This window comes from Solanum dulcamara, chromosome 5, assembly GCF_947179165.1.
Source record: "Solanum dulcamara chromosome 5, daSolDulc1.2, whole genome shotgun sequence".
In the NCBI taxonomy this organism is placed as follows: Eukaryota; Viridiplantae; Streptophyta; class Magnoliopsida; order Solanales; family Solanaceae; genus Solanum; species Solanum dulcamara.
This window is the reverse complement of record NC_077241.1, coordinates 43,722,174-43,744,438: the sequence shown is the minus strand read 5'-3', so window position 1 is coordinate 43,744,438 and position 22,265 is coordinate 43,722,174. Positions and strand designations below refer to the sequence as shown.

The following is a 22,265-nucleotide window of genomic DNA, read 5'->3' as shown; positions in this document are numbered from 1 at the left end:
AATAAACTAGATTCACGTGACTAATGTTGGTTATGTGACTTACAAAATAAAATTTCTCATGGTAAAAAAAATGATTTTTTTAATTAGAAACAAAATGTATTTAAAAAAAATAATATATTTATTTAAAAAATGACATTTTAAACCGATTTATAGCAATGGGTAATATTTGAATCACACCAACAACAAGGGTATTTCATTTATTGGTTTCATATAATATATAAGAACATGTTTTATACTTTTTCCGTTGAATAAAAAGGAAAGGAAAAACGGAGTGTTCAACTTCATAGTATAACCAACTCAGCATACAATCATGCAGATTAGCAAGTGCTTTTTCATTCCTTTGTGGGGAAAATGCTTTTGCTTTGTACATGTGTGAAAACTTTTTCAGAATTATCTGCAACATTGCAAAAGAATAATCTTCCTCAAATGACAATTATTATACAAAGATTCTACAGATTATGTTACTTAAATAGTCTTCAACTACTTCTCCACTATATAAATACCCCCTTTCTCCAGCCCTTAGTGATTATACACCGTTTTCATCCCTTTTGTATGATTTTCTTGATTCTCTCTTGTTTCTTGATTCTTTTGTGTGAGTTTGAATTGAGACTTTTTTCACTGAAATAGTTGATTTTTTTTCCCTGATACTTTGTTTCTTTGTTACGCTACTTTTTATCTGATCAAAACCCTTGAATTCTTCACGAGGTTTTGGGTTTGATTGGACTTTTAGATTTTTGAGTTTCTGGGTTGGTTTAGAATGGATCCATTGGATAGGAATAAAAGAAATGGCGAGGGTATAAATTTGAGAGATGGGATTGGGGTGGAGCCATTGAGTATGAATCAAAGAAATGGGATGGAGGGCATGAATTTGAGTGATGAGACTTGGATGGAGCCATTGAGTGGGAATCAAAGAAATGGGAATTTGAGTGGTGAGACTTGGATGGAGCCATTGAGAAGGAGTCAAAGAAATGGGGAGGGCATGAATTTGAGTGATGAGACTTGGATGGAGCCATTGAGTAGGAATCAAAGAAATGGGGAGGGTATGAGTTGGAGTGATATTATTTGTATGGAGCCATTGACTAGGAATCAAAGAAATGGGGATGGCATGAATTTGAGTGATGAGACTTGGATGGAGCCGTTGAGTCGGATTCAAAGAAATGGGATGGAGGGCATGACTTTGAGTGATGAGACTTGGATGGAGCCATTGGGTAGGGATCAAACAGATGGGGAGAGTATGAGTTTGAGTGATTTCATTTGTGTGGAGCCATTGAGTAGGAATCATGGTGTGGATTTGAGTAATGAGATTTGTATGGAGCCATTGAGTAGGAATCAAAGAAATGGGGATGGTATGAATTTGAGTGATGGGATTGGGATGAAGAGGGTTCCTGGGGGAGTGGAAGATGACTCAGTGGTTAAAAAAATTAGGCTTGGTGAAGAATTTGATGAAATATTTGGTTCTCACAAATACACTGATGAGAATGTTGCTTTAGAAAAGGTTAAGGATGAGCATCTAGAGAGTAAAAGCCAATTCATGGTTTTTGAAAAACTCGATGAAAGTATTGGGCATATAGGTAAAATGGACATTTTGAAAAGGGGAGGGGTCAAGAATGGGGCAGTGGGTGCTGGAGAATTTATTGTTGGGTGTCAAGAAGGTGGACTTTTAAGTGTACCAGAAGAAGAGTCTCACAATGCTATTCAAATGTCAAATTGGAACTTAGGGAATGTTAATGGGGGCAGTGAATTGGGTTTTGATTTTAATGTTTCAGTTATGGAAGCAGCCAATGGAAGTACTTTAGTTGGTATGCTGGAGGATACTCAGAGGATTATTGAATTAAATGAAATTAGGTCTGATGTGAGTGATCACAGGGAAGAAAGAGTGAACAAAGGAAAGGCGGAGCAAATTGAGGAAATAATACCTTATGTCGCCTTCGGAAATTGCAAACTTGAGTTGGGAGTGATGACCAAAGACCAGGATATTTGTGGAAGTAGTTCATTGGGCGGTGAGAAGAGATACACCAGAGAACAAAAGGGAAAGGCTAAGGTTGACAACACTTGGCTGTCACTTACAACCTTGCCAATGGAGTTGGACTTGCAACACAGCAAGCAGCAGCAGGAGGCTGTTTCAACATTGCTGCAGCTAGGATCCATCCAGCATAGACAAAGTGTTGATGTGTTACCAATGGAAAATGCTGAAGTTAATTTGATTGCTGAACATGCAACAAGACAAAAAATTGCATTAAGGGAAAGGGCTCCTCGCTTTGCGCGCTTTGAAGCTCCCCATGAAGGCTCTTCTAGTCCGGAAACAAAATTGCCAACTTGGGAAACTATTAAAGATCAAGGGAACACACCCGATCCCTTTTCTACTGCATTGAAGAAGATTAGGGAGTGTATACCTAAACGAAAGGATGAGAAATTGGTTAGACGGGAAGCTTCTCCAAATCCTGAGAATAAAGAGTTTCATTGTGTGTTTCCTTCGCTGCTAGATCTTTCCTTGAAAACCCTTGCAGAAAATGCTGAAGCAATAGTTTCTCTTGAAGGTGTCCCTGATATCTTGAGGCGGCGATTGACTGAATTGCTCTGCAATTCTAGGAAAATGAGTTCTCATATGTTGGACCTTCTTATTCAAGGATCACCAACTCAAATTCGTATAAAGGACTGTTCATGGTTAACAGAAGAACAGTTTTGCAACTCATTTAGAGACTTTGATAGACGAAACTTGATGGTAATCTATGCTTCTTCATTTTAAATTTAGTTTATTGTTTTTGTTAATGTGGCATATATTACCCTCTGAAATGTTTCTGCCATATTATGATTAGGGTACTAGAAGGTAGAGCTAAAGTGTGATTTGTAGTATTATACAGTTGGATAGTTGGAGTAATCTTATTGTTGCATGCATTTAGAAACCTTTGTGGGGCTACTTACAACCACCTATAAGGCTAGGGAAAAACTAAAGAGCAGTCAAGAACGCAAGGGTACTTATCAAGCAGCAGATTTATTCTTTCTACTTCATGAATGACACAAGTTTTCTACCACAGGAGACAAGATACAGTAGATAATTCTTAGTGTTGAGAGTTTCTTACTGGGGACATATGAACTTTTCTTCTCGTGTTTTGCACAAAGGTTGGTAGAGGGATAACAGAGCATGTAAGTAGAATGACAACAGAATAGTGTCATCTGTTAAAAACATTTGCCGAGCTTTACTTTTCTTTTAATTGTGTTCTCTGTTTAGTATATACTTTTGTTTGGATGGTTCCTACTCTGTTCTGCTGTCTCAAAAACTGTGTTATTCTAAAGATTTACAAAATATATTCTACTTTTTCCAAGGTGTGGGGATGGAGAGAAGAGGGCAGCAGACCTTTAGGGAAGGTGTTTTCAGTAGGTTGTTTTGTCTTTCTTTATGGAGTACTACTTTTGGTGCATATGTTATAATACCTTTATTCATTGGGAAAGGAGCGGGCATTTCAACCTGACTTCTGGTCACCATCCTGTGACTTTTCTCTACTTCTACATTCTTTTCTCATCATCTTCTTTTCATCCTGGCAAGATTGCCTTTGTTCTTTACACAGATTGTTAGAGAAATTCATTTGTGACATCCTCCTGAGAATGCTTAAGGATTTAAACGTTATTCCTAAACAGCACTTTGCATTAGTCAAGTTACTTTTTTCCAAGAATGCGGCATTCCTTTTGCAACATGGACAGCCGTAGCACAATTTCAGTGAAGTAGTTAGCTTCTTGGTGAAATGGTTTGTTGGACCTTATGAAGTTGTATCTGTTTTGGTGGACTCTAAAAGAGTCGGCCCTGTGGTTTTTCATCTGAATAATTAACCTTATTATACTCTCTTATTGTTCCCTTTCGGGGTAGATAGAGGAATTACTACATAAAGAACTTCCCAAAAGGAGATAAATGGAGAAAAGCATGTGTGTAGCTCACGGTAACCCAAAATCATTGTCATATAACCCAGGCTTTCAGGGTTTTTGTTACTTGCTGCTGATATGATTTTGCTAGAAATTTTCCAGTTGATGTCCTCATTATTTCTGGTAAATTTTGAAGTGTGAACTGTTATGCAATGTCTAAGTAAGCCTTACTTCATTAATGTTGTTTTATCAGTTTCTTAATCAAAAGTAGCAACTATGCATAAGCACCTTAAAGTGTATGAGTGTTTGGATAAGTAGAGTATAGCAGGATAAGTTTAGTTCTCATAAAAAGAACGAATGTCTAGTGAGACTGGATGTGATTCTGGTGCCTAAATGCTGACAATTATTTTCAGGAGAATGACATGATAAATCGAAATGTACCATATAGAATTAACATAATATGGTAATGAAATTATTTGGGAAAGTTTGAGAAGCTTAATTAGTAGGAATCAGTTTGGTGGAAGTGAATGTCCAACTTCTCTCCTGAATTTCGGCAGACCCCAAACCATTTCTGATCATTCATGGACCAGCCCTCTCTCATTTCACTTATCCTTCCAGACTTCTACTTAAAACATCCATTACCAAAAATCAAAATTAGATCTTCTTTCTCTGAATTACCACCTTCCATTGCAGATTTCACTTACTATGCCAGAAAACCCTCTCATTTATAGTCTTGATAGCAGAATTAGTGATTTGATTCTGAAAGTAACTTAAGCCTAGTGTATGGCGGCAAGAAATATAAATCAAGTTATCTAACTTCTCTAGTTTCATTATCAACCAAATAGAAAGGAGGGCAATCTTTGTGGGCTGGCTAGAAATCATATCAAGTCAATTGAGAGAGTTGGCTGACAACTCGTCAGGAAGATATGAATTCCTTTAGAGGAGGCGGCATTTGGTGCTATCAGTGTTTTCAAACGAGCTCTTAAGCCCTAAAGCGAAGTGCAAAACATCTTGATGTATATTCTTCTACACATGTAGTCCAGGAACAGGCTTTGGTTGTTTTGTTTCTCGCTGCTGATATACATGAATTTGATAGAAGTTTTCAAGTTGATGTCCTCATACTTGCTGATAAATTTGGAAGTGTAAACTCATGCATTTCTAAGTAAGTCTTTATTTTCAATAATGTTATTTTATCAGGCTGCATAATTTTCTATCCCTTCTGTTTCTACCTTGTCGCTGGGAGCTGATATTAGATATACAATTATTGTTATTGTTGTCGTTACTACTACTGCTATTACTTTATTTTGATTATTCTGTAAGCTGATATGATTCTTATACTTTTATGGCTTGGAAGCAGGTGCTTCAACTAGATCTTTGCGGACAACCCACACTTGATCATGTGTTGGGTACAACCATTGCTCCGGCTTCAAATAGCTTACCTAATTTAGCCATCTTGTCACTGAGGGGTGCTTGTCGGATGTCTGATAGAGCTCTGGAAACACTTGTTACATCAGCTCCTTCTCTACAGTCCATTGATTTGAGTCAGTGCTCCCTTTTGACCCACACTAGTATTGGTATTGCAGCCAACTCATTGGGATCAATTCTCAAGGAGCTCTGTATAGATGATTGCCAGAGCATAGATGCAATACATATATTACCTTCACTGGAGAAGATGGAGTGTTTGGAACTGTTGTCGGTAGCTGGAATTCATAGTGTATGTGATCAGTTTGTAAGCGAGTTACTTACAGCACGTGGTCATAATATAAAACAGCTTGATATTTCCCGCTGCCAGTAAGTAAATATTACTTCCACTTCTTGATTTACAATGGCACAGTTGATGAATATTAAATGCTCATATCATTTTGATTTAATTTAGTCTCTTAACCTGATCTGTTCTGGATGCAGGAATCTGACTGATCATTCCCTGAAGTTTATTGGAGATACATGTGCTAACTTGCATTCATTAAATATTTCAAACTTGAGTAAATTGACAGATGTGGGACTGCAGTTTCTCGCGAATGGTTGTCGATCAATCCGGAAACTCATATTTTGCCGTAATAATTTCAGGTTTGGTCCTGATCTCCAGTTTGCTTCTTGAAATGTTCAATTATGCTACTATATTTGATGGAAATAGCGATGGCTCTTTCACTAAGATTTTCTTGGCAAGCATTTTCCTGTCCATACACTCCTAAAAGGAATAAACATTTATATGTGAAGGAACTTTGAGATGGTATTTCTATACCAGATAAGCTCAGAACAAAACAAAACAAAAGTACTTTATGTACTGACCATCAATTTACTTCTGTCATTACATGTTTGTGGATCGTGTTTTTTTTTCATTTTTCAATATTTGGAAGCATCTTTAAAAGGTTCTTCAGAGAAATTGGACTGCCCTTTTTAAGGAAAGAACCAAGAAGAAAGCAGTGTCCGGAAATTGGCCATACTTTGACTTGCTGCAGCATGCGTAGACTGTTCCTGCAGACGAGCAGCTAAAGAACTTGTTATGATATATTGAACATGTCTACCCTGCATCATGATTGGCAGAAGACTCTTAATTCCTTAGGGTAGTGAAGCTCAGATAGAGAGCTCAGCTCTGAGAAGGAAGAGATTGATTTCAACCGATGTTGCTCCGACTCTCCAAAAATGTAGCCACACCCATGTCGGATTGTCTAAAATGCATAATTTTGGAAGATTTGGCACAAACCCGTCACCATAATGAAGAGTCTGAGCAACATAGGTTTCAACATATAAGGTAGGGCATTCTTGAGGGGTCTTTTACAGAGGCTCCTGCAGTGTACTATTATGCTGTGCTTTTCACGTGAATAAAGGTGCTAGAAGTAAGGTTAGCTTCCAGGAGTCCTACAAACAACCAGAATAAGGAAGACAAAAAGAGTCCTTTCTATTGGTGCATGTTGTCATCAATAGAAAAGGAGAGGCACTAGAAGAATCAGGAGTGAGGCAGGAACCTAGTAGTTCCTTGTTCTGACACTCCCTTGGGAAATGGGGTTAGACGTGAAGCAATTAAGATTGAACAACTCATTATTATCCTATGTTTAGCTTTAAGCAATTGCTTTTAGATTTCTGGCAGTCAATGTAGTGGCGAAAAGAGAGAGACACTAATCATTTATCAATGGGCAAGAAAATGGGTGTATGAGAGGTGTGGCGAGTGGTCCCTGGACTTGGTTATTAAGTTGACCAAATTATGCCTCCATATCAGTTTAATGACATATCCTCCAACTAAAGTAGAATAATTACCACATAATACTATAAGTCTAATTAAGGTTTAGCGATAGGTTGGAGGTTTGGAAACAGATCCTTAAGTCAGGGTTCAAGTTCAGAAAGACTAAGACAATACTTGGAGTGCAAGTTTAGTGATATAACTCACGTGGGTAGATGTGGAAGTAAGGATTGATACACAAGTCATCTCCAAGAAAGGAAGTTTCAAGAATCGGGGTCAATAATCCAAGGAAATGGGGAGATTGACGATGGTGTTACACATCGTATTGGAGTGGATTGGATGAAATGGAAGCTTGATCCGGTGTCTCGTGTGATAAGAATGTGCTACAAGCCTTAAAGGTAAGTTTTATAAAGTGATAGTCAGATCATCCATACAAGGCTGGTCAAGAACTCGTACGTTCAGAAGATCGGAGCAGCATAAATAAGGATTCTGAGATGAATGTGTGGACATACTAAGAGAGATAGGATCAGGAATTAAGTTAATCAGAACAAAGAGGGAGTGTCCTCCATAGTGGACAAGATGAGGGAGGGAGGCTGAGATGGTTCGGCATGTGAAGAAAATATGCATAGATGCCCAGCTAGGAGGTGTGAGAGGTTGGCTATTCGAAAAGTCTTGGGAAGAAGAAGAAGTAATTAGGCAGGACATGACCCTAGATAGGAAGATATGGAGATCGAGGATTAGGGTAAAAAGTTTGGAGGTAGTCGAGCATTGGCTAGTTCCTTTATTAGTATTGTTATTATTACTCTCCCATCTTATTCTTTGCTTTTAGTATTACATGTTGTTTCCTTTGCTTTAGATATCGTATTATTTGTTGTTGCTACTTGTTCTCTTCTTAATTGTTTTTAGCATGATTTCTTTGCTATTGTATTTACTTTACATACTTGATTTATGATATGCTTTATTCGAGCCGAGGGTCTTTCAGAAATAACTTCTCTACCTTCACAAGGTAAAGGTAAGGTTGCGTAAACACCACCCTCCTTAGACCCCACTTGTGGATTATACTGGTATGTTGTTGTTCCCACTTTTTATTAGCTCCCCCTTTTTCAGTAACATATACCAAGAGTAAACTAGTAATTCTTTTCACTCTGATATCATGGTTATAGCTGGTGAATTGACTCCTTGATAAATGACTGTGTATGTGTTAAAAAATGATTCTGACTATTCCAAGTCATATATTTTGTCATCATGATAATGTTACATCTAATCCGTTATTGCAATGGATTACTTGAAGAGTTGCTGCCTATATCTTCATGATGTACCAGAAGACAGCAACAATGTTTTGTTTCTAATGGTTTTGAATGATAAGGAATTGCAGGAAAATACTTATGCGTAATGAAAGAACAAATAAAAGAGCTTATGAAATGAAGTTGAAAGTTCGATATTATTTTACTGCAATCTAAGACTACAAGTTGTAATAGAATACTAACTCTAAAGATAAGCAAAAAATTCTGCTGAAAATAACAAACTCCTAAAGTCTTGAATATACTAATTATTCAAAATTCAAATAGATATCAACTTTTAAATACCAGGTCTATCTAGTTGACTGGATCTATCTTAGTAATATTACTACAGTAAAGAGCTTGCAATTCTAAAGCAAATAATCAACACTCCTCCTTGCTTTAGGAACTGTAAAATTTTGATCTTCAATCTTGGATTCTTCACCCTTGATAACCGAAAGTGACCTTGTGAATAAATCTGCAGATTCATCTTTGGACTTCTCGTGATCTAAATTCACTTCTCGACGTGAATGCAACCCTTGACTACTAAATCATTTTGGCATGTCTTCCAGCTCCGTTAGCATCTTCACTTTAAACTTATCCATTTTATTTTCCTGAAACATAAACACATCCTCCATTGCTTCAATTCTTTTTGGAACATTGAAAGCTTCTTTAAGCCTAGCAAGTTCACATTTTAATAGTGCTTTTTCTATTGGAAGATCATCTTCTAATTTTTCTATAGGAACATCTTCCATTGGATCAAATGAGAATTGTTTTCCTCTCATCTTAATGTTGAAAATTTCTTTTCCAGCATCGTCACTGAAGAAACAATGCTTATTTTCAAAGGATACTTCGAATCCTTTTTCTACCAACCGACAAATACTCAACAAAATCTGATCCATATGAGTTTACATAAAGAACAGTTGAAACTGCCTTATCTTAATGTTGAAAATTTCTTTTCCAGCATCGTCACTGAAGAAACAATGCTTATTTTCAAAGGATACTTCGAATCCTTTTTCTACCAACCGACAAATACTCAACAAAATCTGATCCATATGAGTTTACATAAAGAACAATTGAAACTGCCTTATTACATGAACTTGTTTGATGACGACAATTCCTTTTCCTTCAACAAGAATTTGGCCTCCATTTCCGATCTTGACTTTGGATATTTCAATAGGCTTTAACTCCTTGAACAAACTCTTGTCATAAGTCTTTTGGTAAGTGCAAACACTATCCGTTAACCAATTTTTTTGTTGAAACCTTATTTGAGATACATGTTGCAACAAAAAGATGGTCTTCTTCTTCTTCATCGGCGACACGTGCATCTGCTTCATGGCTCTCAGATTTATTTTTACAAACCATTGCTTCATGACCAAGCTGATGGCACTTTCTGCACTTCATGTTCAGCCTTTTCCAACATCTGAATGGTGGATGGTCCACTTTTCCCCAGTGCTCACAAAGTGGGTAATTTTTCAAATTTTTACCCCTGCTTTGAGTTTTGTGACTGACTGCAAAGGCTCCTTCAACCATTACATCTTGCCTCATAAGTTTCCTTTGTTCTTGTACCTGGAAAGAGTTTATCAACTTTGCCAAGGTAATCTTGGACAGATCTTGTGTGTTTTCCAAGGTAGTTATACATGCCTCATATTTTTTGGGTACTTTTACAAAAAAATAAATTTCGACAAGTCTTGAATCTTTAAATTCTGTGCTTAGCAATCTTACCTTGTTAACAATGCCAAGTGATCTGTCTGAATATTCTTTGACTGTTTCAGAATCTTTCATTCTCTGTGACTTGAATCCTCTGTTTAAATTCAATTCTTGCATCTCTCGAATTCGTTCATGTCTAGCATATTGTTTCTTTAGATTATCCCGAATTTCTTGTGGTAATGTGAGAGGCATAATTCTCGTGAAAATAGTTGTTGAAACAACAACAAACAAAGTTGCTTTCATGTTGGACTCAGTGTAGTCAAAGGCGCGCTTTAAGTGTGCTTAAGCCCTGAAGCAAGGCTCAAAACGTGTTGAGCGCTTCACCTTGCTTTATGTGCGCTTCAGTGTCGTTAGTAACGTTCTAAGGCAAACTTTTCCTTGCCAATGAGCCTCTTCTAAAAAAGTGATACTAAACAATTGATATTTCACTTTATCATAGTTTTTTCTCAATTTCTTTGGTCATATGTTTGTCATTCATGTTTATAATTGTTAGTCTTGGACTAAACATATATATTTGTATATTTTTTTCCCTTTGTGCCTTTTTTCATTAAAGCCCACGCTTTATTTGCGCTTTGCGCTTAAAGCCCCAACAGATCTTAGAGAGTTTTTGCGCTTTTTGCCTTTGATAACACTGGTTGGACTTCGTGGTTTTCTTTTTCTTGTGACTCTTGATTTGGGCTATTGTGGAATTATTTGGCAGTGAGTTAATTTCATAATCCTCTTCCACGGCTCCCCAAAGATCAAGGGCCTCCAAGTAAGTTACCATTCTCACAACGCATAATTGATAATTTTCACCATCAAAAATAGGAGGAGCCATTTGTGAAAAACTATTTTCGGAATCCATCTCATCACTCATGGGTCCCTCAAGAAAAATAGCTCTAGATACCAATGGTTTGTTTTGAAAGAGAAGAAATTGCAGGAAAATATTTATGAGTAATCATCATCATACTATACTAAAAGTGGGAAGCTCCATAGTTAAAAGTTGGATTATGAAAATATCCTTCAAATATTGAATAAACAATTTAAAATCTTTTAAATAAATATAAATAATGTTATTGAGAGTCTTTTCCACTACTCTACTGAATATGCATACAAAATATGACATATATCTCATATCTTTGATATTTGTGCTGAAGTTTAAATGGTCAACCCAATTCAATGAATACTACTAATAAATAATCTATTGAACTCGAAAACAAAACCACGTCTCCTCATCTGCCTATAACACTTTCTGCATTACATTGTCTTTCCATCTTCTCCGCTCCCCCTAATTTTGTTGCTGAAACCCTCTATTAATTAGAACCATAACACTCAAATATCATTTATGTGTAATTTATGACACCCTTTCATTTGTCCAATATATTCCTATATAAGATCATTATTATATCAGAAACTCTAAATAAGAATTTCTTGGAAACATTATTGTTTATCCCAAAAATTTGATTAAATTGTGAATTTAAAGAAATTGGCTTGCACACACATCAGTTGTGCATTAGTGATATGAGGCTTAAATTTTCAAAGAGAACTTAATTACTTTACTTTTGTTTTATTTCGAGGTTATGGAGCTGAATTGTAAAACATTGATATATTTTTATAAACTTTTTCCTTTTCTTGAGGTTAGAATATTAATTATTTCAGATATGCAAATTCTTGATGATTATGAAGTATCTTGGAGTGATTGTGTTATATTAATCTTGATTTAGTTATGGTTTTTGTTAGCCTTATTGAGGTTAAGGATTTCAATGACAGATCTTTCACGCTTTAAGCCAATGGCAGCTCCTTTAGACCAAAGTTTAAGGAAATATACAATAGATTTGTTAGTCCTAAACATTAAAGCATTGTTACCTAATTTGAGTTTGACTAAAAAATTGTCTCACTTTTCTACTTATAAATTATGATTCTATTTGAATTTCTTCAATAATATGTAAATTTGTTATAATTTTCTCTTTGTACATATATAATCTTGAAGTAGGTATCTATTGTTTTCACCTTTTTCATATGGTGGAAAACAATGTAGTACACCCCCTAATAATGTTTTGAAAATGAAATACAATCAATAAGAAATGATATTGATGTAGGGACAGTCAAATAAAACCAACATCGTTTAATTATTATATGTTCCCTTCATCTAAAGTTTGATTTATACATAGATTTTTGTATTCATTTCATATTTTGCTAATTGAATTTGCAATTTTTTTCATATTATATTTTATATCTCACATACAAGTTTTAAGAATATTTATGTGGTTTAGAAAATTTTGAACTAATTGACAGAGATTACACGTGCAATGCACGTGTCCAAATACTAGTGAAAGAATAAGAATGAAGAACAAGAAAAAGAAGAGCATATGAAATGAAGTTGAAGGTTCCATATTATTTCACTGCAATCTAATACTAATTTATAATAGAATACTAACTTCAAAACCTACAGATAAGTAAAAAAATCTGCTGAAAATGGCAAAATCCTTAAGTCTAGAAAATACTATTTATTCAAAATTGAAATAGAAATCAACTACTAAATACTAGGTCTAACTAGTTGACTGGATCTATCTTAATAAGATTATTGCAGTAAAAGAGCTTGCAATTCTAAAGCAAATATTCAACAGTTTCCTACATAGGAGAGCTGTTAATGTAATTTTTTCTGCATTGTAGCAGTTTTAAGGATAATCAAAATTTTGTTGGCACCATCATTTTTGGTTTCTTTGTCATGCAAGTTCCGATCTAATATATACTTTGCATGTTAGTGATGAAGGGATTGCTGCATTTTTGGAAGCTTCTGGAGCATGTTTGGAGGAACTTTCACTGAATAATTGCTCTAAGGTATACTTATCGCGCAGGAGTATCTTTTCGACTCTCAAATATGCTTATTAAGCCCAATGATATTGCTAGTTTCTTAATACATTTCTGTGTAGAGTTACTGAGTAGTTTGAGATTCCCTACTCCTGAGTTGTAAACAAGATTTAGCTGTTGACCTGCATTTAAGGGTCTGATGATAATATCCTTCATAATTTGTGTTGTGATATGATCCATTTTAGATTCTTTCTAATTTTAGCCACTGTAATAGTTAGTCATTAAGTCGGTTAAGAGTTGGACATGTGCTACACACGTGAAGTCCAGAAATCAGTTAGACAGTTAGACAGTTGACTAACAACTTTTCCCTCCCAATTCGCAGAACCTATATCTGCTTCTCTTCAATGTAACACTGACTATTCTCTGATTTGTTGATGGAATAATATAATCTCTTTTTCTCTCTAGTTCTTCTCTTAAAGATCATCAGAGCTCGAGTGAGTCCGTTCAAGAACAATTTAGTATTTTGTTCTTTAGGAGCACTTATCTGCTTCCCTATCTAGTCACTTCTAGATTGGGATCTATCATTGGTATCAGAGCACTCGATTTTTCGGAGCTGTGGGTATGGGAGATCACAATACAAATTACAAGGATGCAGGAATTAAGGAAGGAGGTGTATCACCTCAAGGGATCCATGGACACCGTCGTCACATCCATATCGGAGTTACGCCAAGCGATGGATGCAAAGGTTGCACAAGCTATGGAGGAAATTAAGCGAACGTTGTCGACAAATTTACAGGGAGGGGAAACAACATTCCACCCAGAAGCTCCAAGGAGTGGTAGAATTCCAGGGGTTGAACAAGGAAGGCAGGACGATTATAGACTTCCGACTCGCGAGTATCATGTAGAATTCCCTAGATTCGATGGGAATGGGCTGAAAGATTGGTTGTACAGATGTGAGCAATTTTTCGAGGTTGATGAGACTCCGGATGAAGCCAAGGTGAAATTAGCCTCCTGTAAGTTAGAGGGGAAAGCCTTACAGTGGCACCAAGCTTTCATGAAACAAAGGCTATCCAGAGATTGGCCGAGATGGAGTGAGTACGTTCAATGCCTCTACGCACGGTTTGGGGCAGAGTTGTTTGACGACCCCATGGGGGATTTCAAGGATCTATGTCAGGTGAGTTCTGTCCAGGAGTTTGTTAATATTTTTGATGAGTTGCTTACTAGGGTTGAGCTTTCTGAAGATTATGTGGTTAGTTGCTTGGTGAGGGGTCTGAAACCAGAGATGCTAGGTCCTAGATCCTTGGCTAAAGCAATTAATTTGGCTAGGATTCAGGAACAAACACTGGTGGTGCAGAGGCAAGTTTTTTCTCAAACTCCAGTTCTCTCCAACCCAAGGAATGTGTCCAGATTTACGCCCTCTTCCTCCCAAGGTTTTAGTCAACCTTACAGTAAACCTAATGGCCCTCCAAAATCTTTTGGACCATCTAGTGGTAGTTCTAAGCCTGTTTACAAGAACCCGAGATTACTCACTCCTGCTGAAATGGAAGAAAGGCGGAGCAAAGGGTTGTTCTATAACTGTGATGAGAAGTATGTTTTTGGTCATGTGTGTAAGAAGAAAAGACAGTTGTTCTGTATGGAGGTGGAAGAACAAGAAGAACAGCAGGAATCCGAGGAGGAGTTGAGGGTAGATCCTGGTGAATTGCTAGCCATGATGGCACAAGGATTAGAAACTGATTCAGAAGGGTCCATTCTACCTCATGTATCTATGCATGCTATGACTGGCATCATGTATCTATGCATGCTATGACTGGCATCCATGACTTTAGAACTATGAGGGTAACTGTTTCTGTGAGAGGCAAAGCTGTGCAAGTTCTGATAGACACAGGGAGCACCCATAATTTTTTAGATCTAAACACTGCCAAGAGGTTAGATCGCAGGTTAACAGACATAACCCCATTTAATGTATCTGTTGCTGATGGTAATAAGGTCCTAAGCCACTATGTGTACAAGAAGCTGGACTGGAAAATGCAAGGAGTATCATTTGATTCTGACATGTTGATCCTGCCTATTGGAGGGTGCAGTATGGTCCTAGGCATTCAATGGTTGATCACCCTTGGGGACATTATGTGGAACTTTAGGAAGCTCAAGATGGAATTTAGTATCAAGGGTCATAAGGTATCACTCAGGGGGGGGGGGGGGGTCCAACCTACAGCTGTAAAGATGCTGACAGCTGGCAAGATGGACAAGCTACTAGCCAAACCTGCTGAGCTTTGTATGATCTCTATGGGGATGTGGTTAGGGGGAAACCAAGCAGTGGAAGGGAGTCTATTTTCATTGACAGGAGAAGCCTTAGTCAGTACTGAGACTCATGCACTAGAGGCTGTACTGGACAATTATGCAGACTTGTTTGAAACCCCAACAGATCTTCCACCCTCCAGAAGTCATGATCATAGGACTATCCTGAAAGAAGGTACTTCCCTAGTAAACCTTAGACCCTACAGATACCCTAACATACAGAAGAATGAAATTGAGAAAATGGTGAATGAGATGCTCAGTTCTGGCATTATCAGGAACAACACTAGCCCTTTTTACTCCCCTAATGTGATGGTCAAAAAGAAAGACGGAACTTGGAGATTTTATGTCGATTACAGAGAACCGAACAATGCCACAGTGAAGGAAGAGGAAGGCAGAGGAAAAAAGACGAGAGAGCAAGACCCAGACTTTTTGGGTGCTAAGATCCAAAGTCGAGAGGGAAATCTTGAAAGTGGAGTGGACAACTGGCATACCTTGAATCTAGCCTGCAATCGACAAGTTTCCTATTCCAGTCATTGAAGAACTGCTTGATGAGTTGCATAGTGCAGGTACTTTTCCAAGTTGGACCTTAGGTAGGATACCATTAGATCAGAATGCAGGAGGATGATATTCCTAAGACTGCTTTTAGAACACATCATGGACACTATGAGTTCTTAGTCATGCCATTTGGCTTGACTAATGCCCCTTCTACCTTCCAAAGTTTGATGAACCAGATCTTCACTCTCATTGAAAATTCATTTTGGTTTTGTTGATGATTTACTAATCTACAGCTCCAACTGGACTGAGCACTTACAGCATTTGGAGAAGACCTTTGAAATGCTAAGATCCAATGTCTTGTATGTAAAGAGGAGTAAGTGTGACTTTGGTGTAACCAGAATTGATTATCTTGGTCATGTTATATCTGAGGTAGGAGTAGCCATGGACAAACTCAAGGTGAAGGCTATGATGGAGTGGCCACAACCTACCAATCTCAAGGGCCTGAGAGGATTCTTAGGATGACAGGCTATTATAGGAGGTTCATTAAAGGCTATGGTACTGTTGCTAAGCCCTCGACTGATTTGCTAAAGAAGGGGAATTTCCATTGGGATCAGGAAGCTGCTACAACTTTTATGAAGATAAAAACAGCCCTCACCACTGTTCCTGTATTGGCACTTCCTGACTTCTCCAAAGAGTTCACTGTTGAGACTGATGCTTCAGGAGAGGGTATTGGAGTTGTGTTAGTTCAGGAGAACAAACCCATTGCTTTCTTTAGTAAGGATCTTTCTGCCAAGAATAGAGCCCAATCAGTCTATGAAAGGGAGTTATTGGCCTTGGTGATTGCAGTGCAAAAATGGAGACCTTACTTATTGGGCAGGTACTTTCTTATCAAAACAGATCATCATGGTCGTAAGTACCTACTTGAGCAAAGAATTTCAACAACTAGTCAGCAAAAATGGCCTGTAAAATTGCTGGGCTATGATTACACCATTATGTATAAGAAGGGAAAGGAGAACTTGGTGGCGGATGCATTATCCAGGAAGGGAGAGCTGGTTCAGATGTGTAGCATTTCTGGGGTACAAGCTGCTATCATAGATGAGGTGAAGTTATCTTGGTCCTCAGACCCTCAATGACAAAAGCTATTACTTAGCCTCTCCAAGGGCACTGCCCCAAACGATACTATCAGTTCAAAGCTGGTATCCTCAGTGGGAAGGGAAAGATCATGGTGGGGTCTGATGTAGCTTTGAGAAAACGGTTAATATCCATCTTTCATGATAGTGCCACTGGTGGACATTCAGGCATCTCTGCTACACTGCATAGACTACAACAAGAGTTTTATGTGAAAGAGATGAAACAAACTGTGTATTCTTTTGTCAGAGAGTGTGATACCTGTCAGAGGTGCAAAGGGGAGAATGTTGCATATCCTGGTCTTCTTCAACCTCTTCCCATACCTGATAAAGTATGGCAAGACATATCTATGGACTTTATTGAAGGACTACCTAAAGCTGCTGGAAAAGAGGCTATCTATATGGTGGTTGACAGGTTGAGCAAGGCTGCTCATTTCACGGCCCTCAAACACCCTTACACTGCTTTGGATATCACCCAACTATTCATGGATGGCATTTTTAGGCTACATGGTTTGCGCAAAACTATTGTCTCTGGTAGGGACCTTGTGTTCCTCAGCAAGTTTTGGAAAGAACCTTTTAGACTACAGAAGGTTTCACTACTCACCTCCACTTCCTACCTCCCCAAACAGATGGACAGACTGATGTTTTCAACAGATGTTTGGAGTGCTATTTGAGATGCATGACCTTCGACAAACCTAAGGATTGGCCTCACTGGCCGGCTTTAGCTGAATGGTGGTACAATACATCTTACCACTCTGCCATTAAGATGTGTCCTTATGAAGTGGTATATGGTCAAAAGCCCCCCTCTCTACTTCCCTATCTTCCTTTAGACTCTCAACTGGAGCTGGTTGATAGAAGCTTACAGGCCAGGGAAGCCACTATCAGGAAGTTGAAATTTCACTTGTCCAGGGCTCAACATAGGATGAAACGAGAAGCTGACAAACATATGACTGAGAGGCCCTTTGCTGTAGGAGATTGGGTTTTCGTCAAGTTACAACCCTGTAGGCAACTCTCCTTGAAGGACAACTCCTTCAAGAAACTGTCCGCGAAAATTCTTGGACCCTTTCAGATCATTGCAAGAGTTTTTCAGCGGCCTACACCCTAGATTTGCCCTCTGGTAGTAAGGTGCACCCTATGTTTCATGTGTCACAACTCGAGAAATTTGGCAACCGTGTTGCTTCTCTTACCTTGCCTGTGGTTCATTCTGATTCTGGTCACATCCTTCTGGTTCCTGAAGCCATTTTGGACAGGAGACTTGCTAAGAAGCATGGAAAAGCCGTCACGGAGGTCGTGGTCAAATGGCTTAACGCTGCCCCTGAGGACAGTTCTTGGGACTCGCAAATTTCCCCTATTCAATCCTTGAGGACAAGGATTCTGTGAAGGGTGGGATATTTATATGATCCATATTAGATTCTTTCTAATTTTAGTCACTGTAATAGTTAGTCGTTAAGTCGGTTAAGAGTTGGACACGTGCTACGCACGTGAAGTCCAGAAATCAGTTAGACAGTTGGCTAACAACTTTTCCCTCCCAATTCGCAGAGCCTATATATGCTGCTCTTCAATATAACACGACTATTCTCTGATTTGTTGATGAAATAACAGAATCTCTTTCTCTCTCTATTTCTTCTCTTAAAGCTCATCAGAGCTCGAGCGAGTCCGTTCAAGAACAATTCAGTATTTTGTTCTTTAGGAGCACTCATCTGCTTCCCTCTCTAGTCACTTCTAGATTGGAATCTATCATGTTGTGTTGCAATTTTCATGCCCTCTACATTTAGTAATAAGTTATAATAACTAGGATATGATATATATCATATTTTTATTGAGCTTGTTAATATTTCGAACATTTGCCCATGTGTGGTCTTCTCTTACAATATAATTGTATTGGGTAGCTTGGTGTCACGGACTTAGACTTCAACTAAGACTTCCGTGCGGCACTTGACAACTTACTCACGAATCTTTCACGATCTTGTAAGCTCAAGTAAGCCTTTAAGATTAGATCGCTAAGGGAATGCTAAATAGTAAGAAAGACAAGAGAGCTTTTATGAAGAAGGCTTTTGTATTGCTTTGGAAGAATGTTGATTGCTTGATGGTTTGCTACAAATGAATGCCCCCTCTATTTATACTACTCCTAAGGGGCTCAAGTGTAAATAAAAATTGTTATACAAGTCCCTCCATATTTACAAAGAAGTCCCTCTCTAGAATTCTCTACACACTCTAGAGAATTCTAAGTCTTTCAAGACTTCTCTACAAGCTTCTATAAGGATCTAGAGTCTTCCACTAACCTCTCCAAGACTCTAAATTCTTCCACCTTCTTCAAGATCAAGTGGCGGGCCATAACATTGGGCTTTTTTTTTGATTGATTGTTAAATTAAGGTTAGTCTGGACTCTTAGGCTGATAAGGAAATTAATAGATGAATAAGAAAGAAAAATAGCATCAATATCTCCGTAGAAAGAGAGAGAGAGATCAATTCCTCTTGGGAATTGGTAAAGAGCAGGGGAAAGTCATATAGTTTACTTTTCCTAAAAAAGTGTTGGTTTCTTTTTGGTACTACCTGCTTTGTTTAGTGACTGGCGGAGATCTTTGACAGGCTAGCACTAGCACTGCCTTCTCACTAGCCAAAAGTTCAAGAAAATTACTGCATTTGGACCTATCATGGTGTCGCAGAATAAGTGACGATGAGCTAGTGCTGATTGTAGACAGCTGCTTGTCGCTCAAGCTACTCAAACTCTTTGGCTGTACACAGGTATGCCTGGGAAACACAATAGCTAACAAGTTTTTCAATTTCGTTTTTGGCATTTTCAAGTGTTTACCTATTTGATGCACGTTATCGTTTTCTTGGCTCATATCCATGCATTGTGCTATTGTCTGCTATAACTATATAACAAGAAATGGTTCGGGGAATTCTAGCATCTTTTCAATTAGCGGCACAACCTATTGGCTCTCTCTGCCGGGGTTCTGTTCCAACTAGTTGGTGTCAGCAACAGTTTGGCCAACTGTCACTTTGCAATTATGATACATTTGATATCCCTACAAAGTGAAAGGGATACGGAATAGATAAGAAAGGTGGTAGTTCTATGAGCGGAACTTGTCATCCATCGTTTCTTATCTCATCCAGTTCTCTATTGTGTGTTCTCCATTTTCACAGTCGTCTGGTCCTTTCTGATTTAATGTCGTTGTCATATTTACTATCTTTTCTGAGGTTTCACTGAGCTTAGAACTGGGATAGTATTTAAGAATCAAAATGTTTGATAATTTGCAAAATCTTACTTTTTCTTGCAGATAACAGATGTATTCATAAATGGCCACTCAAACACTGTAGTGCAGATCATTGGATTGAGTATGACTCAGATATCTGATAAGATTAGCAGGTTTGACGGCGTGGAAGTTCTGTTGAAATATTCACCAGTAGTGACATCTTCTAATTCATGAAGGACACTTGACATTATGATTGAAGATACATCTAAAGATTCCTCAATGCACAGCATTGCTGCACCTATTGGAACAAATAGAAATTGCCTTTTTGTTGTAATCTTTTCTTTGGAACAGCCTCTCCTTCCTTATTTTCTAATTACATTTTACTTTACAGGTCATACATGATCACTAGACAATGGTTGCCAAAATTTGGCCTCACAGGCTTATAGCAATACCTCTCTTGTCTTCAACGTTATAGCTTGTTTCTTTCTGACAAAAGATTACATCGAGTTGATTACTATAACAAGTATCTCCTCCTTGCTAAATCATTCAAGTCATAATGACCTGCTTGGTTCCCACTTCCAAATGCATTATGTCTATGTAGATCTGTCAATTCAACTTATGAATTCGTGACTGCAGCTAGACTTACCAGTTCTATATTGAAGGGGTGGGCAACATTTTACTCCCAGTGTCCTCTTTTTAGTCGGTCACAGAAAGAACGAGTAACAATTTAACTTTAAACTTCTCATTTTACCCTTAATGAGAGATTTACAGCCACACAAATATTTATGGCTTATTGTGGACCACAAGTTTCAAAAATCCTCCTTACATTCTTAACTTTTTCCCTGGTCAAACACCTACACATAAATTGGGAGAGAGAAAGTAGTTATCTTGGATGTAGCAACCATCAAATACATGATTGCTCGTTTCCTTGCAGTAAAGAACGACAATGTTAAATCAAGTCTTGAGTTGGTTTTACTTCAATGTTTGCTGATGCTTTATAGCATGTTTGACTTAACTTATTTTAAGCAATTTATAAGCTAAAAAGTAAGTTGGATAGTTCAACTTATTTTTTTGACTTATAAGTTGTTTTTAGCTTATAAGCTGCTTTAGATAAGCTAAGTCAAACAGACCCAATAATTTTTTGGACTTATTTTAAGCACAAAATGACTTTAAATTGGCCAGTCAAACACTCAAAAAGCTGAAAACAACTTATAAGCAACTTAGAAGCCAATCCAAACGGGCTCTTAGTCCAAAAACTCTTTTTGCCCCCTTTGTCAAACCACACATGAACGCTAAGAATACAACTTGTACATATCTTTAGCCCTTTCACTATTCATGCTAGAGAGCTTTAAACTTCAAAACAAATGCAAGAACAAGGAGAAGAATAAGAATCCCAGTGGAAGAACCGCCAACCCTGTGAATCCAGTAAGGATCGAACCTGGTAAAGCTGTGGTCCAAGTAGCATGACATAGCAATGGCAATGATGAGAAACAACATGAGCAATGGCAAGTATGAAGAGATGCCAAGTGATTGCTCTTCAAGCTCTGGATCAACTAATTTTCTCCTGTCGATGTACAGAGGTGAGAGTATGGCAACAAGTGTAAGACCTATCGCTAGAAGCCTGTTATCATAGGATGAGAACCGGGCCAATTGATGAGAAATACTTATGCTCATGATGAGGGTGATCAAGAAGAGCAGTGGAAGATAGGGAAAGAGGAAGTTGATGGTTTGTTCTTCAAGCTGGGGTTCAGTAGTGTTTTTTCTACTGTCAATGTATAGAGGAGAGATGACAGCCACAAGTCCAATGCCTATGGCCAAAATCCTCCTATCATTTGTAGGCAACCTGCCTGTCCTGCTTAAAGATTCCTGCTCCATTGAATATAGTAGTCACCAATGCTTCCTCAACTTAGACCTTTGATAGGGGCATTGATTATTAAGTTGTTTTAATTTCCAGAATCTTCTATTTTTTTTTTCTAGTGAATTCCCATCCCTTGTTATCTTTACATCAAAAGTAACCCTTCAAGAAGAAAAAGAGTGACCCTTTTGATTGAGGATATTTCCAGAAAGTAAAAAGGTTGATATTCTTTTAAAAGATAAGGCAGCTCCTTTGTTGATCAATATCGTGTGCAAGTGGTGTTGTGTAGTTTGGCATCTGATTCTGGCTGCATGAACCTGGAATCTCTCATCGTGCTCCTCTATTTTTACAAAGCATTAGTGGAACACTTTTTCTTTTTGCTTATTTTGAGCCCGGGTCTCCCAGCTTTATTGATCATTGCCACATCCTTGGGTGAACATAAGTGGAAAAATACTCTAGTTGCACTTTATAAACTAGATTCCCATAG

General features: G+C 37.8%; 2 protein-coding genes across 4 annotated transcripts; one reads left to right on the top strand and one right to left on the bottom strand.

Annotated features, from left to right (window-relative positions):
- The first annotated feature begins 260 nt into the window (after positions 1–260).
- Positions 261–20,498, top strand: LOC129889172 (uncharacterized). 3 transcript variants are annotated; one of them, XM_055964369.1, is made up of 6 exons: positions 261–2,722; positions 5,213–5,646; positions 5,761–5,922; positions 12,765–12,840; positions 19,316–19,471; positions 20,008–20,498. In XM_055964369.1, exons 1-6 carry the CDS (start codon positions 758–760, stop codon positions 20,155–20,157), a joined length of 2,943 nt encoding a protein of 980 aa, XP_055820344.1. In that variant the 5' UTR covers positions 261–757; the 3' UTR covers positions 20,158–20,498. The 3 variants fall into 3 exon arrangements, 2 of the variants coding, with proteins under 2 accessions (XP_055820344.1, XP_055820345.1); XR_008766824.1 differs by lacking the exons at positions 19,316–19,471; positions 20,008–20,498 and adding an exon at positions 8,040–8,097; XM_055964370.1 differs by lacking the exon at positions 19,316–19,471.
- Positions 20,499–21,110: 612 nt separating this feature from the next.
- LOC129889174 (uncharacterized) lies at positions 21,111–21,970 on the bottom strand. The gene has a single exon (XM_055964371.1). It carries the CDS (start codon positions 21,796–21,798, stop codon positions 21,262–21,264), a length of 537 nt encoding a protein of 178 aa, XP_055820346.1. The 5' UTR covers positions 21,799–21,970; the 3' UTR covers positions 21,111–21,261.
- Between the last annotated feature and the right edge of the window lie 295 nt (positions 21,971–22,265).